This window comes from Phaeoacremonium minimum (genome assembly GCF_000392275.1).
Source record: "Phaeoacremonium minimum UCRPA7 unplaced genomic scaffold PA7_03_scaffold_62, whole genome shotgun sequence".
Classification (NCBI taxonomy): Eukaryota; Fungi; Ascomycota; class Sordariomycetes; order Togniniales; family Togniniaceae; genus Phaeoacremonium; species Phaeoacremonium minimum.
The window spans coordinates 529156-544580 of NW_006920969.1; the positions used below are offsets into that span (position 1 = coordinate 529156).

General features: G+C 54.4%; 6 protein-coding genes across 6 annotated transcripts; 3 read left to right on the forward strand and 3 right to left on the reverse strand.

Moving 5' to 3' along the window:
- Positions 1-214: 214 nt before the first annotated feature.
- On the reverse strand, positions 215-2241 carry UCRPA7_1190 (putative major facilitator superfamily protein; the record flags this gene model as incomplete). The annotated part of the gene is made up of 2 exons (XM_007913777.1): positions 215-1615; positions 1744-2241. 2 exons carry the CDS (start codon positions 2239-2241, stop codon positions 215-217), a joined length of 1899 nt encoding a protein of 632 aa, XP_007911968.1.
- Positions 2242-4467: 2226 nt separating this feature from the next.
- Positions 4468-5637, forward strand: UCRPA7_1191 (putative cytochrome p450 protein; the record flags this gene model as incomplete). Its single annotated transcript, XM_007913778.1, has 1 exon — positions 4468-5637. One exon carries the CDS (start codon positions 4468-4470, stop codon positions 5635-5637), a length of 1170 nt encoding a protein of 389 aa, XP_007911969.1.
- An 822-nt stretch (positions 5638-6459) lies between these two features.
- UCRPA7_1192 (putative pantothenate transporter liz1 protein) lies at positions 6460-8147 on the forward strand (the record flags this gene model as incomplete). The annotated part of the gene is made up of 4 exons (XM_007913779.1): positions 6460-7533; positions 7582-7688; positions 7758-7897; positions 7966-8147. 4 exons carry the CDS (start codon positions 6460-6462, stop codon positions 8145-8147), a joined length of 1503 nt encoding a protein of 500 aa, XP_007911970.1.
- Positions 8148-8757: 610 nt separating this feature from the next.
- Positions 8758-10008, reverse strand: UCRPA7_1193 (putative monooxygenase protein; the record flags this gene model as incomplete). Its single annotated transcript, XM_007913780.1, has 1 exon — positions 8758-10008. The coding sequence occupies one exon, from the start codon at positions 10006-10008 to the stop codon at positions 8758-8760; it is 1251 nt and encodes a 416-aa protein (XP_007911971.1).
- A 1811-nt stretch (positions 10009-11819) lies between these two features.
- UCRPA7_1194 (putative ent-kaurene oxidase protein) lies at positions 11820-13151 on the forward strand (the record flags this gene model as incomplete). Its single annotated transcript, XM_007913781.1, has 3 exons — positions 11820-12322; positions 12384-12550; positions 12607-13151. 3 exons carry the CDS (start codon positions 11820-11822, stop codon positions 13149-13151), a joined length of 1215 nt encoding a protein of 404 aa, XP_007911972.1.
- Positions 13152-13392: 241 nt separating this feature from the next.
- On the reverse strand, positions 13393-14490 carry UCRPA7_1195 (putative dimethylaniline monooxygenase protein; the record flags this gene model as incomplete). The annotated part of the gene is made up of 1 exon (XM_007913782.1): positions 13393-14490. The coding sequence occupies one exon, from the start codon at positions 14488-14490 to the stop codon at positions 13393-13395; it is 1098 nt and encodes a 365-aa protein (XP_007911973.1).
- Positions 14491-15425: the final 935 nt, after the last annotated feature.

Here is a 15425-nt window from a genome sequence, read left to right on the forward strand (position 1 = left end):
CCGTTTTTCATTCTACACACAGCTGATAATAACGAAAAGTAATCACGGAAAGAAGAAAAGAAGGAGTGGGACAGAGAAGAGAAAGAGCGAGGAGGCGATAGAGATCCCTTGGAGCACTAGATCAAGTGCCGGCGGGACGGATACGGCAATGAATGCTATATTCGCGAGGTCATGGAGAGAAAGGGGAATCCAGAAAGAAGCCATTCTCTGTTCCCTAAGCAGTCACTTCCGGGGTGGTCTGCTTCTTCTTCTCGTCGTCAAGGCCAAAGTCGGTCTGCAGATGCTTTCGCAGCGAGATCTCCTTCTCAACCAGGGCCAAGAGCATGCTGACGCCGCCAAAGGCCACCGATATCTGCCAGACGCGCTGGATGCTCTGGGTGTAGACATCGATGACCTGGTCGCGGGTGGCGCCGGAAAAGGAGTTGACGACGGCGGCGGTAGCGTGCGAGTAGGCCTGGCCGTTGCCGAGCAGCTTGCGGGCGGCCGGGTCTTGGATTAGGTCCAGCAGGTCGTCAAAGCGGTTGTTAAAGATTGCGATGGGGATGGTGACGCCCCAGATGACGCCGACGCTGCGGACGAAGGCCCAGGTGCCGGTGCTGAGGGCCGTATCGGTCTCGCTGAGCATCACCTGCACAGCAGGCAGCAGGCAGGCCATGACAAGGCCCGTGCCGACGGCGAGGAAGAGCTGGAAGAAAACCCACTCGGCGGGCGACGAGCCGTGACCCAAGATGGAGCAGAGACCACTGCCGAGGGTGAAGAGGGCGAAGCCGATGAAGTGGATTGGCTTGTAGCGGCCCCATTTGGACAGGATGGTGCCGCCGACGGCGGCGGCGATGGGAAAGCCGATGACGGTGGGCATCAAGTAGACACCAGCGAGGGTCTGTGAGACGACGAGGACGGCCTGGAAGTAAATGGCGAAGACGTACATGATCCACATACCCATGACGGAGTGCAGGAAGGAGAGGGCGTAGGCGACGGCTGAGGTGCGGTTGGCGAAGAGGTGGTAGGGCGTGACGGGCTGGCGCACGAAGGGGGAGCCCTCGAAAAGAACAAAGATGACGAGGCACAGCAGGCCAGCAACCAAGGGGGCCACGACGCTCGAGTCGGTCCAGCTGCGCAGAGAGCCGCCGTAGGTCACGGCATACATGACGCCGACGGTTGAGATGGTGAGCATGGAGACGCCGCCCCAGTCGATCTTGCCCATCTTGGAGGCAAAGGAGCTGTCCCCGTGGCGGCTCTTGACGCGCAGGAACAAGAAGATGGCGACCATACAGGGCCCGCCAACGGGCAGGTTGATGTAGAAAACCCAGCGCCAGTGGCCGGATTGGGCAAAGGCACCACCCACGAGAGGGCCCACCGCCGTGAAGAGGCCGATGACCATGAAGAGCATGCCCAGGAACTTGCCACGGTCCCGCATGGGCACCAGGTCACACACGATGAGATCGACCATCATGTTGATGCCCCCGGCACCGACACCCTGCACGGCCCGGCCTGCGATGAGCATGGACGAGGAGCTAGCTCCGCCGCAGAGACCGCTACCGAGGGTGAAAATGGCGAGAATGGTGAGAAAGACCCAGCGACGACCCCAGAGGTCCGAGAGCTGGCCAAAGAGAGGCTGGAAGACAGCTCTGTCCCAGAAGAGAACCGGGAGTTAGTATTTTTTACTGACTGTAAAGGACGACCTGAGCCGCCGGGGGGAAGCTGAACTCACCCAGTCAAAAAGTAAATATTGGCAGCCCATACCGAGTTGGCACCCATGTCGAGGGTTTCGGCGATGGTGGGCAGGGCGGTTGAGACGATGGAGCCGTCGAGAGCACTCAGGAGAGACGAGGCGATGAGGCTGCTGTAAATAGCGTAGAAGCGCCAACCATACTTGTGAGGCGGCTGAGAGGCATCTTCATCTTCGCCATCTTGTCCATGAGGCGCGGTGTCTTTGACCGGGCTGCCATCGGGGTCAGTGTCGATGATATCGGTGTTGATGTTGATGTTGGTATTGCTCTGAGGCTCGGGTTCAAGCGCAGGATCCGTCTTGCCGTTTGGGTTTGGGTTTGAATTTGGATTAGCCTTGACGCCCAGATACGGGTCTAGTTCGATACCAGCACCACCGCCCTCAATCACCGAGGTGGACGGAGACTCCGAACTTGAAGCTGTTCCTGACGCTGTTTTCGCCATGGCCGCCGTGTCCTGAAAGGGGTTGGAGTTATCGGCTATGAAAAGGTGTTGCGATGAATGTCTCTGCATTCTTCCCCCGATTCCCAAGTCAGTCTGTCAGTCAGCTAGGTCAGCCAGTGTATGTACGAAAATGGCCTTGAGCAGCGCACTAAGCCCTTCTCTACCTTAGCGTTGTAAGACCGATGCAGGAACAAAAATGGAGGGAAGCACCCAAAACAGTCGAAAAAGCCAGAGAATTGGGGGAACTGAACTGGTCTTTGAGAAAGGGGGCTGAAAGTAGTCTATCTACCGTACATGCAAGGTAAAACGGTACCTAGGCCCTGTACCAAACAAGCATGAGGTAACTAGCCATGGTGCCTCAGGCAAAGAAAGTGTATGCTGCAAGGCAGTTGCCCAACGTGACCTACTATGCAGTACGAGATACAGTACAGATAGTTTGGCTAATTGCCAGTGCGAATCATCGTGCCGCCCGCAACTGTAATTGTAACAATGCTCGGACACTGTATTCGTAATGCGCAACCTACCGACCTACCTACCTACCTACCTCCCTACGTGTACTATCCAAGGAGACGAGACTCCATTCATTGCACAAGATTAGGTCAGTCCGATTGGTGAGGCCCTAAGTGGGGACAGATTGACAGATTCGGGTTCCGGTCTGCACCTCCTCCCCAGTCAGATCTGGGGTACCTTGCCTAGATAGAATACAAACTACTCCGTATGAAGGTTGCCAATTTGAGCTTCTCCGATTGGAAGAAGCAGCCACTACGCCGTGATTAGCTAAGCTAAGACGGATAGATCCATGCAGGTGGATCCCATCGTAGAATGAGGCTCCGCTCCACCCGCACAGCTTGCCTGACTCCGATTGGCGGGAGGTGTTTTAAGGTAAGTGGAGCACGGCAAGGTGAATGATATCCACTTCCATTTTTCGGCCCTTCATATCTCAGTCCGATTGGGCATAAAGTGGCAGTACAGTACCTAAAGTAAGCAAGAGTGCAAGAGTGCTCCGAATTCTCGGATCATAGATTTATCAGCAGCCAGCTAGCTGCGCCGTATCGGTCGAGGATTTATCAGACTGCCAGGCAGCAGGCGTGAATCAGGCATCCCTGCATAACATTACAAACTCAAAGCCCCGAGGTACACAGGTGGGACAGTATTCTACGTACGGTGATAAAGCAGATAGGGACCTTACTCCGGGCGAAGGCTGGCTGGCTGAACATACCAAAGGTGAGGCCGGGCCGGGTGGGCCCCCCGAAACTTGAAGGCGCGCCGGCGAATCGGCATAGCCCAAACAACTTGTTCAAAAGAGGAAATCCAGGTATAGGAATTAATGCTAGGAGAATAGGAAGACATGAGCCGTCATGAACTTGGGAAGGCAGTCACGGCCGCCACCTCTTGGTATAACAAACAAAAATTGCCCACGAGCTTCGGCCTCTCCAAGGGATCCATCCATTCAGAAAAGGGTGGACTCGCTTGCCTCATTTGAGAACTGGGCGTGGCTTGACAGCAGTTGACTAGACCCCAAGTCATCCTCAACCCAACAGCATGGCCGTACTTCAAAAGATTGTGGCTACTCTGCCCTCTAACACGGCCAGCCCAAGCGCTGCTCTGCTGGTGTTGGTGCTGGGCGTCATTGCTACCCTAGCGCTAACTCTCTATCGGCGGCATCGAGCCTCCTCAGAGCTCAAGCTGCCCTTTCTAAGGTTTGAGGATGGCGACGATTCCAGGCAGAGATATGCTACTGATAGTGGAACCCTGTTCAAGATTGGCTACGAAAAGGTAAGTACCTACCCTCGCCAGTCACCGCTTTTTCCCTCCCCCTTTTTTCCTTTCCGGGAGGAGGGATGTGTTCAGCAAAACGAGGTCATAGTGTGTGTTTTGCTGGCTAACCTTTGGGCGAATTTTCCGTCCTTGGCTTATTTAGTATCTCAAACATGGTCAAGCGTTTGCCATGCGCAATTATGTAGACGAGCTCAAACCCCAAGTATTTTTGCCGCTCAAGTATCTCGACGAGCTCAAGAATGTACCCGAGTCCAAGCTCAGTCTCAGGTTGAACTCAGAAGTAGTTAGTCATGATCCAGTCTCTCTCCACTCTTCTCCCACGACAGATGATAGCTTCAAAGACGGGAAGCCTTGCTAACCAAAGGTTTGGGATCTACCTAGCTCTTTTGCCAGGATTATACAGGGACTGCCAAACAGACGGATGAATCCACCCATGTGATCAAATATGACTTGGTTCGAAATTTGCGTGAGGATTCACTTGCCTATTTTTTAACGAGAAATTGGTTGGCTGACCATATGCACTCCATAGCTCTTCTGTTCCCCGTGATCGCCGATGAGGCTGCCCCGGCTGTCGAGAAAGTGTTCCCGCCGAGCTCAGATTGGGTTACAGTAACCACATTCCCTCTGATCTCATATGCCGTCGCCCGTCTGGCTGCCCGCATAGTTGTGGGACCGGAACTCTGCGCCAATGATGAGTGGCTAAATCTCTGCATCACCATGGTCAACACGTCCATGCAAGCCGCGAATGCTCTTCGTGGGTCATGGCCATCGTGGGCTCGCTGGGCCTCTCCCTACCTCTTCGAACCCATTAAGAAGGTGCGAGCTGAGCAACGAAGAGCCGCTGAGATCTTACGACCGGTGCTGGAAGCGCGCAGATTGGCTGCTACCCAAGGGATAGCGAATGGGGACGGGAAGGGCAACAAAGAACCGCGAGTCCCGCAATTCAACGATGCCGTGCAGTGGCTAGAGAACTACTACCGCGGACGACGTCGCAAGTTGACACTTGAGGAGCTCGCCCAGCACGAGCTGTTCTACGCCATTGCCACCATTCACAGCAGCACGATGGTCGCCCTGTCGGTACTGTACGATCTAATCGACGAGCGGAATAAGGATGCGCGTGAGGTCATCATAGACGAGATCGAACAGACGCAGAGCAAATATGGGACCTGGACACGTGCCGCCCTCGGGAGCCTAGGGAAGCTGGATAGCTTCATGAAGGAGAGCCAGCGGCTCAACTTTGTCGGCCATGCTCGACTCACGCGAGTAGCCAAAGTGGGGTATACATTCAAGGACGGGCTGTACGTGCCCAAGGGTACCATGTTGCAGATCTTGCACAGTGGTCATCAGCTAGACCCGGAGTTCTACGACGAGCCGCTATCGTTTGATCCGTGGCGTTTCCTACGCAAGAGGCAGGTGGCTGGTGACGAGAATAAGTTCCAGTTTGACAGCCTGTCCGATATCGAGACCCAGTTCGGTGCAGGCATTCATGCCTGTCCGGCTCGTAATTCCGCGACGGCCTCTATCAAGCTGATCTTGATCCTCCTGATCACCCAGTACGACCTCAGGTTTGAAGGAGAGTCGCAGAGACGACCCCCCAATATTGGCCATGACCACACTACCTTTCCCAACCCCGGGATTCAGATTCAGTATCGGCTAAAGGCCAAGTCGGCGGTCTCCAAGTCCTGATAGATACGTCGAGGGGATGAAGTAACTTTGTGGCTCTACTGTCTCTAATAGCTCTATAACAACGGCTGCTCCTAGATAATAGTGTTTTCTCCCCACCGGCCGTTTCCGAGCTAGGGTGCTATCGCGAGTCACGCATGTAACCAACAGGAACGTGTAGCGACGTGCCAGGCTCGATCATCGTATGTAAGGAATAATACATTATTACTTACAGAGAGGAATTCCTACAAGTCTCGATGCATAAAGTCCCTGCAGACTGACCGAGGGTTGCATTTCACATGCAGGCCCTCCTCCCTTCCCGGCTCCGCACAGTAACGTAGTCAGTTATACCACATTGTAGTCAATTCAATGCCCATATGTGTGAACTTGTGAAGGCGTACTGCGAGCGAGATCGTGAATACAACTTGGGAAAATCCGCACCCTTGGCTATGGGACGCCAACAAGAAGCAATATTTCGGAGTCGGACCTGTTGGCTCAGGTCATGTGGGGGAGGGGTTTTCAATTCGTACCAACAACCCCAGCCCGAGCCCACACTGACACTACCTGGGTACCACCATATCGGAGTCGAGAATTGGTGGCACTTCTGTTTCTTTGCTGCGACTGGGGCTTGATGTCGTGATGGTCTAGCCACGCACATATCAAGCCAAACACCATGGGTTATGCTCTCTCTGTCACTAATTTAAATACGCCGAGGCTTCTATTTCCCTTCCTCTTCACCTCCTCTATAAACCTCACTTCATCTATCTTCTCCTATTTCCCAAACTTCAAACATCCTCCTATTACGCTTGTTTCTCCAAGAAGGGGAGAAGGGTTAGACAAAACATTATGGATCCGGCCACTACGGCTACCACTGGTGAGGTTGCCTCCAGGGTGGATGAGGCCGCCCCGAAGGTCAAGCTCTCACTCCTCTCATACATCTGGGATAAAGACACGCATCTCAAGAGCCCAGCCGAGCGGAAGCTCCTCCGCAAACTCGACATGTCCATTCTCATCGTCGCCTGTCTGGGGTTCTTCATGAAATTTCTGGATCAGACCAACATTGCCAACGCTTATATATCAGGAATGAAAACTGACCTTGCCATGAACGGCAACGAGTATACCTACGCCGGCACTGCCTACACAGTTGGGTACGCCATCATGCAGGTGCCCAGCACCCTGATCGTGCAGTACATCCCGCCGCGCATCTGGCTGGCCATCGTCGAGATCGGCTGGGGCATCTTCACGTTCGCGCAGGCAGGGCTGCGCAACTCGCCACAGCTGTACGCCTTCCGGTTCGTAGTGGGACTCTTCGAGAGCTCCTTCTCGCCCGTCGTGATATACGTCATGGGCAGCTGGTACAAGCGGACAGAGTTGGCCAAGCGCATCACCATCTTCGAGGCGTCGGCCGTCTTCGGCACCACCTTCTCGGGCTACCTGCAGGCGGCAGTCTACACCAACCTGGACGGCGTGCACGGCATCGCGGGCTGGCGCTGGCTCTACATCGTTTGCGGCTGCATGACAGTGCCCATCGGCCTCGCTATCCTGTTTGTCTTCCCCGACAATCCCTACCACAACACCGCCTGGTTCCTCACCGATGAGGAGCGCGCCCTAGCTATTGAGCGCGTACGTGCCGAGGGCATCGCCCCGCCCACCAAAGTCACTTGGCGCACTTTTACCCGCATCCTGACACGCTGGCGGTGGTACATATTCACCCTCAGCTACGTGCTCTATGGTTGTTCTTCCCAGGCCGGCGCCTTCTTCGGCATCTGGCTGATCTCGGCTGGCTTCACCGTGCAGCAAGCCAACGTGATTCCCACCGGCACCTGGCTAATCTCGGGCTTCTTCACAGTGGTCTGGGGGTTCCTCTCAGATATTACTGAGAATCGCTTCGCTTTTGTGATAGGTCCCTTGGCACGTAATGTTCGCCCCTGAGGCAGCGAGATCCCCTATCTAACTCTCGATTTTTAGATACTGGGCATTGTCCCTTCCACCATCTTGGCCGTCTGGCCGCCTGGCGTTGGCGTCAAGGAATTTGCCTTTTTGGTTGCAGGCATCCAACTCATGCCGGGCGTATTGTGAGACAATCTCCTCCCTCCCATGCCTGGTCTGCAAACCAGAACTGACAATGCCGTTCCGCGAAATAGTTTTGCCTGGGCGGCCGAGACTTGCCGCGACGACAACGAGGAGCGAGCCGTGGTGGCCGCGAGCATGAACGGCTTCTCGTACGCCGTGTTGGCCTGGCTTAATATCTTAATCTTCCCCCAGACCATGGCCCCCAGTTTCCGTAAGTTCACTCCCCTCACGCCGCTTTGCTTCACAGACGCCGATGCTGACGCGGCTTCAATTGCACAGGCCGCGGCTTCCCGGCCACTCTAGGCTTCCTCCTGGGTGCCATTCTCCTGGTCCTTGCTACTCAAGCGCTGGTCGCGAGAGAACAGAAGAGACTCGAGGCGGGCCGGAGTGAGGTGGAGGATGGTGTTAATGCAGGAGAAGACATCGGGTCAGAGGAGCGCCGGATGGATGAAAAATCTTGAACTCGTTCAAGCAGATATAGCACGGCTGAGCATATTAGTATTGGCTAGATATTCTAGTCTTGTAATGAGACTTTATGGACTAGCTACTATTATAGAAGACTCGGCTTAGCATTAATGTCTTAGAATTGATATTTACATACTGACTGCTACTTTATAATAGCTCTAGTCTATATAGTTACAGTAATAGTATTATTTCTTTATAATTCACTTATTTTGAGGAGATAATATATTAATGAAACATTATTGGATGTTACTCATGCTGGAGAGGTTTTTATAAGCCGCTAGTTAGTACCAGATAGCTAGGAACTGCTAAGGCAGTCTGTGGCCCTAGAGCGTGAAATGTGGAAGATCGTTTTGGCATGCTGTACTATTCGACGCTTTGGCTGCAAAGTGTGGGTGGACCCGGCTGGGTTATCGTTTAGGAAGCTCAAGACTTGTAATGTTAATGCACTATTTGATTTCTTCTCTTATGAGTCGCCGTATCACATTCTAGCAAAGGCTCAATCAAGATTTAGAGAAAAGAAGAGAAAAAGCCAGAAATTTACCCGAAGTAACTAGTTGATAGTTCTCTCCCCGACAATTTACATCCTTCTTCCACATCTTACACTGCTCACCGTCTCTCCATCCCCTTCATGCTCCCCTCCTCCCTCCACTCCTTCATGAGCTTCTCCCACGCCACCGGCCCCTTGGGGTAGTACCCCCACCGTTTTGGGATCTTCTCGGGCTCGCCCTCGTGGTTGAAGTAGCCCGGTGAGCATGACTGCGCAAACAGCAAGCGCATGGCACTGCCCTCCTCAACCTGCTTCCCCCAGTCCTCCTCCGCCTCCGCCGTCGGCTCGAGGACGCGGTACGCGCTCGGCTCGGTGAGCATGGCTGCCACGACCTCGGCGATGTGCTCGCCGGCCACATAAGCGGTATGGGTCCAATTGGCGCCCACGCCTGCCTGGGCAGGGCCGATAATGAAGAGGTTGGGGAAGCCGCGTGCGTGGATGCCGAAGAGGGTGGAGGGCCCCCCGGCTGTTGCCCAGGCCTGATCGAGGGTCTGGCCTCGCGCCCCGATGAGGTGGATGCCCGTTCGGCGGAAGAAGTCCGCCCCGATCTCGAAATCGAAGCCGGTCGCGTACACGAGCACATCAACGTCGTACTCGCGCCCGCCGGCTACCACGCCCGTCCGCGTCAAGTGCGACACGCCCCGCCCATCCGTGTCGACCAGCTCCACATTGGGCCGGTTGAAGACGGCCAAATACTCGTTGTTGAAGGCCGGCCGCTTGCAGAAGAAGGGATACCACGGCTGGAGTTGCGCCGCCGTGGTCGGGTCGACCACGGTGTCGGCGACCAGCTTCCGCAGGCGCTCCATCAGCCGGAGATCGGCGAGCTGGAGCAACTCGGGGACCTGCTCTGCGGGTATCTCGGTGATGCCGGCCTGGCGGCCCTCGATCAGGATGGCCTGCATGGTGAGGCTGTCAAAGCCCTCGGCGGCCGTAAAGCGCTGGTCGGACGTGTCATCGCCCTGCATGATGTCGGCGAACTGACGCATCTGGGCCCTTTGCCAGCCCGGCTCCCGCGATGCGACGGCGGCTGGGTCGACCTGGAACTTCGCTCGCGGGGTGACGGACGACGGCGTTCGCTGGAAGACGTATAGCTTCTTGGCGCTGTGGGCGAGGTACGGGATGAATTGCACCGCCGACGAACCCGTGCCGATGACGCCCACCGTTTTGTCTGCTAGTTTGTTCAGGTTGCCGCTGCTGTCTCCACCGGTGATGTCGTAATTCCACCGTCCACTGTGGAAGTGAGGACGTTCAAAACCCTCGATCCCAGCGAGTCCCGGCAGCTTGGGCTCGTGGAATGTCCCTGTGGCCATGACCACGAACTGGGAAAGAAAGTGGTCCGAACGATCGGTGTGAATGTCCCAGAGCTGCTTGGACTCATCCCAGACCATTGACGTGACTCCAGTATGGAAATGGGCGTGAGATGCGAGGTCCCATTTCGTCACGATGCGTCCCACGTGGGCGAGTATCTCACGAGGCGGACGGAAAGCGCTCCTTAGGAATGTATCCCGTCTCCTCGAGCAAGGGCAGGTAGATCAAGGATTCCAGATCGCAAGCGGCGCCTGTTCAGGAGAAAAAGTCATAAGTCAATACCTGTTGTAAGTGTCACTCAGGGCTGGGGTGAGGGCTGCCAGGAACCTGCCGGGATATTGGTTCCAGTACCATGTGCCACCGAATCCCCCTGCTCTATCTAAGATGACGAACTGTGTCACTCCTCGACGCTTCAACTCGATAGCGGTGACGAGACCGGCAAAGCCACCACCAACAATCAAAACGGTGGTCTCGGAATTGATGGGATCGCGGGGGGTTACGGGCGCTATGGAATCGTCTTTAAAGTGGGAATTTACACCGCTCGCGGGTTTGAACTGGGCCAAGCCGTCGTCACGGATTCTCTTCGCCCGTTCTTGACCGTATCTCTTCAGAATACCTTCCTTGTCGATCTTTAGAGTTTTGAGAGGGTGTACAGCAGGAGGGTTAGTAGCAGGGGCCGCGGTGACGGCTAACTTGCCAGGGGAAGACAACAGTCTAGATAGGTTGCTACCCATCGTATTGAATGAATGAATACTAGACCAAGCCAGGACAGGGATTGAGTGGAGTTTGACCACTTTGCCGGATTCAGTGTCCAGCTTGAATGGTCCCATCTATAACCTACCTACATCTTGGTGTGTGGGTGTAAGCCACCTAAGATGCTAGTACTCGCATATACCAAGCATACCAATCGGCGTCGACTATTTCACCATACCCTGGACAGGTCCTGCAGGTCGGAACGGCGTACGATATGTCACCCAAGACCGAAGTCCCGACACCGAAATATCGTCATCTGCCCCTGGAAATTGCAAATAGCTATATAATCGAGTCAGGCATATTTGCTGGCTTGCTCTTTGTAAGTAATGATGTTATTGTGTCGGCTCACCGAAGTTCATAACATATGCTAAGCAAATTAGATCTCGTTAGCTCAATCATGTCTCGCTTCAGCTATACGAACTTCTCCAACGATGAGATCGTCAGGGCGTGTGTGGCTACTGTCTCCTTGGCCATCTTCATCTTGGTATCAACTTTCGTTTCTCCGTATGTCCTGGTGGCCGGCTCGCTGAAAAGGCTTCCCCGAATCCACAGTCAATATGGCAGCTACCGCAAGAGAGTGACGGCATTCCTGCATCATGCTGAGTCATTGTACCGCGAGGGCTATAGCCATTTCAAAGAGGGAATCTGGCGCATAACCACTACAGATGGTTTGTGCTGAAGGAACTACCAACTTGGCGGACGGAGAGGCCGCTCAACTAGGACTGACTTTCGCGTAGGCGACCGGGTAATGGTCCCGAATATTTACCTGGACGAGCTTAAGGCCCAGCCCGAGGAGAAAATCAGTAATAGAAAGGCTCTCCTGTTGGTGAGTGCGGTGACCAGATATCGACACTCTCTATGATCCGAGATCTCACGAGAGAAAATATACCTAGGCAGCCGAGTGCAAATATACCGGCATCGCGATGGACACCACGTTTCTCACTCATCTAGTACGCAACGACCTCACTAAAAATCTCGGTATGTTGCAATATATGAAATCAAGTAGAATAGCAATCCGGCTGAAGACGGTCATTGACACTTGAAATTCACCACCATAGCAATGATCAACGCTCGGCTCTGCGAGGAAGTTCAGAGATCGGTCCAAGCGGAACTGCCGCAGTCACGCGACTGGAATGCCGTGGTGATCAACGAGAAGCTCCTCCGTATAGTGGCCATGGTCTCGGGCAACGCTTTTCTGGGGCCGGATCTCTGCCGCCGCGACGAGTACCTGCACGCAAGTATTTGGTACGCCGTCGATGTGAACATGGCCGTGCGTGGCCTGAAGAGATGGCCAAGGCTACTCCGGCCACTAGGCCAGTACTTTGTCCCGCAGCTGAGTCGCATTGCGGAACATAAGCGGAGGGCGAAGGCATTCTTTGAGCCCGTGATCCGGGAGCGCAGGGCCATGATGAAACGGGGGGATCCAGTACCCGAGGACATGCTGCAGTGGATGCTCCTCAAGTCAGACGACTTCCACATCCATGACGATGCCGAGCTGGCATTTCAGCAATTGTCTCTGACCCTGGCCTCGATTCATTCAACCACTATGACCCTCACCCAGATGTGCGTATCCCCTATTTCTCCAGTAGCCCCAGAAGAATACTGAGTACCCATAAACAAACAGGATATTCGACCTTGTGTCCCAGCCAGAAGTCGTCCCCGTTCTGCGCGAAGAGATCGGATCTGTCCTAAAGGAAAACGGCGGTGTCCTGACTACCCAGGCTCTCTTTTCTATGAAGGTCCTCGACAGCTTTATGAGGGAATCCCAACGCATGAACCCGCTGAGCATGAGTTCGTGGTCCTTTAGTATGCTTATTCACGGTCATATACCAACTGACTCCTTCCAGCTCGATTCACACGCTACGTCGAGAAGCCCGTCACCCTACGCGACGGTACCCGCATCCCCGCCAGTGTCATCATCGAAGCCCCTTTCATTGCCATTACCCGAGACCCTGAGCTCTACCCGAACCCCGAGGTACTCTCCTCTCTCTTCACCTTTCTTGCCCTTTTGCTACATAGGCCAAGTGTCTATCCCTTACTGATCCTCGAGGAGCAGACCTTTGACCCCTATCGATTCTCCCGCCTTCGTAGTGGCCAGGCTAAGGATTCTATCGGGTACAAGAGCCCGGAACAGTACCAGTTTGTATCGGTTAGCAAGGAGAACCTCAACTTCGGCTTTGGGCGGAACGCTTGTCCGGGTCGCTTCTTTGCAGCCAATGAGATCAAGCTCATCTTGGCCCGTATTCTGCTGGACTTTGATCTCAAGATGCCCGAGGGCCGGACCAAACGCTACGAGAACCTTGTCATCGCCGGTGGTATCATTCCCGACACCAAGAATAAAATATTGCTCCGCAAGATTTCGCGATCGGAAAAGAATATCCACCATAGATAGTCACAGAAAAAAGATCTTATAGATATTGAGGGATCGAGCGAGCAGAAGTGACTTTATGATCTATTCTATATGCTAAATATCTAGCTAGCAGGCTACAGTTCGTGGCACCTGGCCCAGTGGATAACTAACAATACCTAGGTAGACTGTATGCTGAGTAGAGACGGTAGATGTTCGTTTTGTGGGTATCCGAAATAACGCGCCGAACCACTCCGTCCACCCCGTATGGACAGTGTCGTCTCATCTACACCTGCTCAACGTCCGGTCGAATGCTCGCTACTGACTCCCTCAACCTCTTGAAACCCTCAAACCACCGATCATCATAGCCTGTCATCGGCGGCAACCCTGCACTCTGCAGATCGCCATTGATCCAGTCCAGTATGTCATTCGCATACTCGACATCCCCCAAGCCCAGACCGTGGAGCTTCTTCCCTGGTTTCAGAGCCAACTTCCGCTCCCGATGCAACTTTGCCATGTCTTCTCGGGACGGTAATTGGGCCTGCCCGGTGAATACTTTTGCCAAAGCCTTCGCTTGAAAGTCAAAGAGTGAGAATGTCGACGCCTCCGAAGGCACACCAATAAACGCCAAAGTCGGGTCCGGGATATAGAATATGTCCTTGTGCAGGTTGTGCACCGTATAGGCATCGGCGGTGATGATGACCTTCTCATCCGCCTCGTCCAATGGCAGAGTGGGTTGTTCAAGGTCGCCCAGGAAGTGGTAGGTGGTAATGTACCCCGTAGCCACTACGACATAGTGAATACCCGTGAGCTCTCGACCCCCTGAGAGCACCACTCGTCCCGGAACTGGATCTGCACTGTCCGCCTTCCAGGCGGGTCCTGTGTCCTCGGCCAGAAATGTCTCGATACCGGGCACACGCTCGCAGCTGTCTGGCAATCCCTCGAGCTTTGCCTTGTCGGCCCGTTTCGGATCGCGCGATGACTGATAGGTCCGGCCCCCAACCGAGTGAATAGCATGGATGATGTCGTACGCCGACACACCGGCGCCGATGACCAGGACTGTGGCATCCTTGAACATGTCCGGCGTCCTGTAGGCCTTGGAGTGCGCCACACGGCCCGGGAATCTAGCTTGCCAAGTAGCAAGCCCTGGAATGTCGGGCACTCGTGGCACATCGTAGTGCCCCGTAGCGACAACCACAGCGTCGAAGCGGTTCTCTCGAATGTCGAAGACAAAAGAGTCTCCATCTCTAATGAATGTCTTGGTGCGCACATGCCACTGGGCAGACCCCTGAGGCTTGACCGCGCTCTCCACGCGGGTCCAGAACTGTATATGCGGTACCACATGCTGTGTCTTTGCCAATTCCCCAATATAATCACTGACCATGGCCGCGGTGATGCTGCTGGGCGTTCCTGAGGGCCATTCCTGCAGGCTAGTGCGCATCACTGATGTGTCGATGTTGTTGCAGAGTCCAGCATAGCACGGCGTGGGCGATGCATGGTAGATCGATGTTTCTTCGGTCGTCAGCCCGTCAGGGGTGAGACTATACTGAGATGCAGCAGCCGGTGGTGTCTGGTTGGGAAACGGAGGCGTCAACGGGGCACGAGGGTCAAACTTCCAGACACCACCTATGCTGCCGCTTCGCTCGAAAAGCACGACCTCGAGTCCGGCTTGAAGCAGATGTGCAGCTGCTGAGATGCCGCTGACACCTGCCCCAATGACTGCCACGGACTTGACATGTTCGAGACGCTGCCGTGCAGGTGTTGCACGGGGAATCTCTGGAGTTCCATCAGTGGCCATGGTTTCTCGGGGCGTCTAAGGAGCCGAATGGGTAATCAGTTCCCAGATCTGTTCCTGAGGGAAGCGAATGCAGGGTACCTTAAGTTTGGCACAACATCACCTTCGTATCGGACTTGATCCCAGCGGTTTGGATAGGGGGGTGGCTGGCCTTGTCCGATTGGCCTACCTACCTTGCCCATGTCACGCCATCGGACTCAACCCCCCATAGAAGTGCTCCGAGACGTGATACTCTCATCCATTCCAAGATTGTCCTAGACAAGTCCAGATTTATATTCATTCGCTAAAAGTAACTCTAGCCATATGCTGCGCCCCAAGGGGGTATCCCCAAATGATGTATAAGTCCCAAGGACCCGCCACGGGCGCGGGGTGCTCAGCGAGAACGGATGGTAAGTTAGACCTGTTGCTGAGGGTTTAAGGTTGTAAGGTCAGATAATGTTTATGGTGAGTAGAAGAGTTATAGTAATATATCACTTCGTTATATAAGAAAACAGAAGGTTAGACATAAAGCCGTTGAACAATCC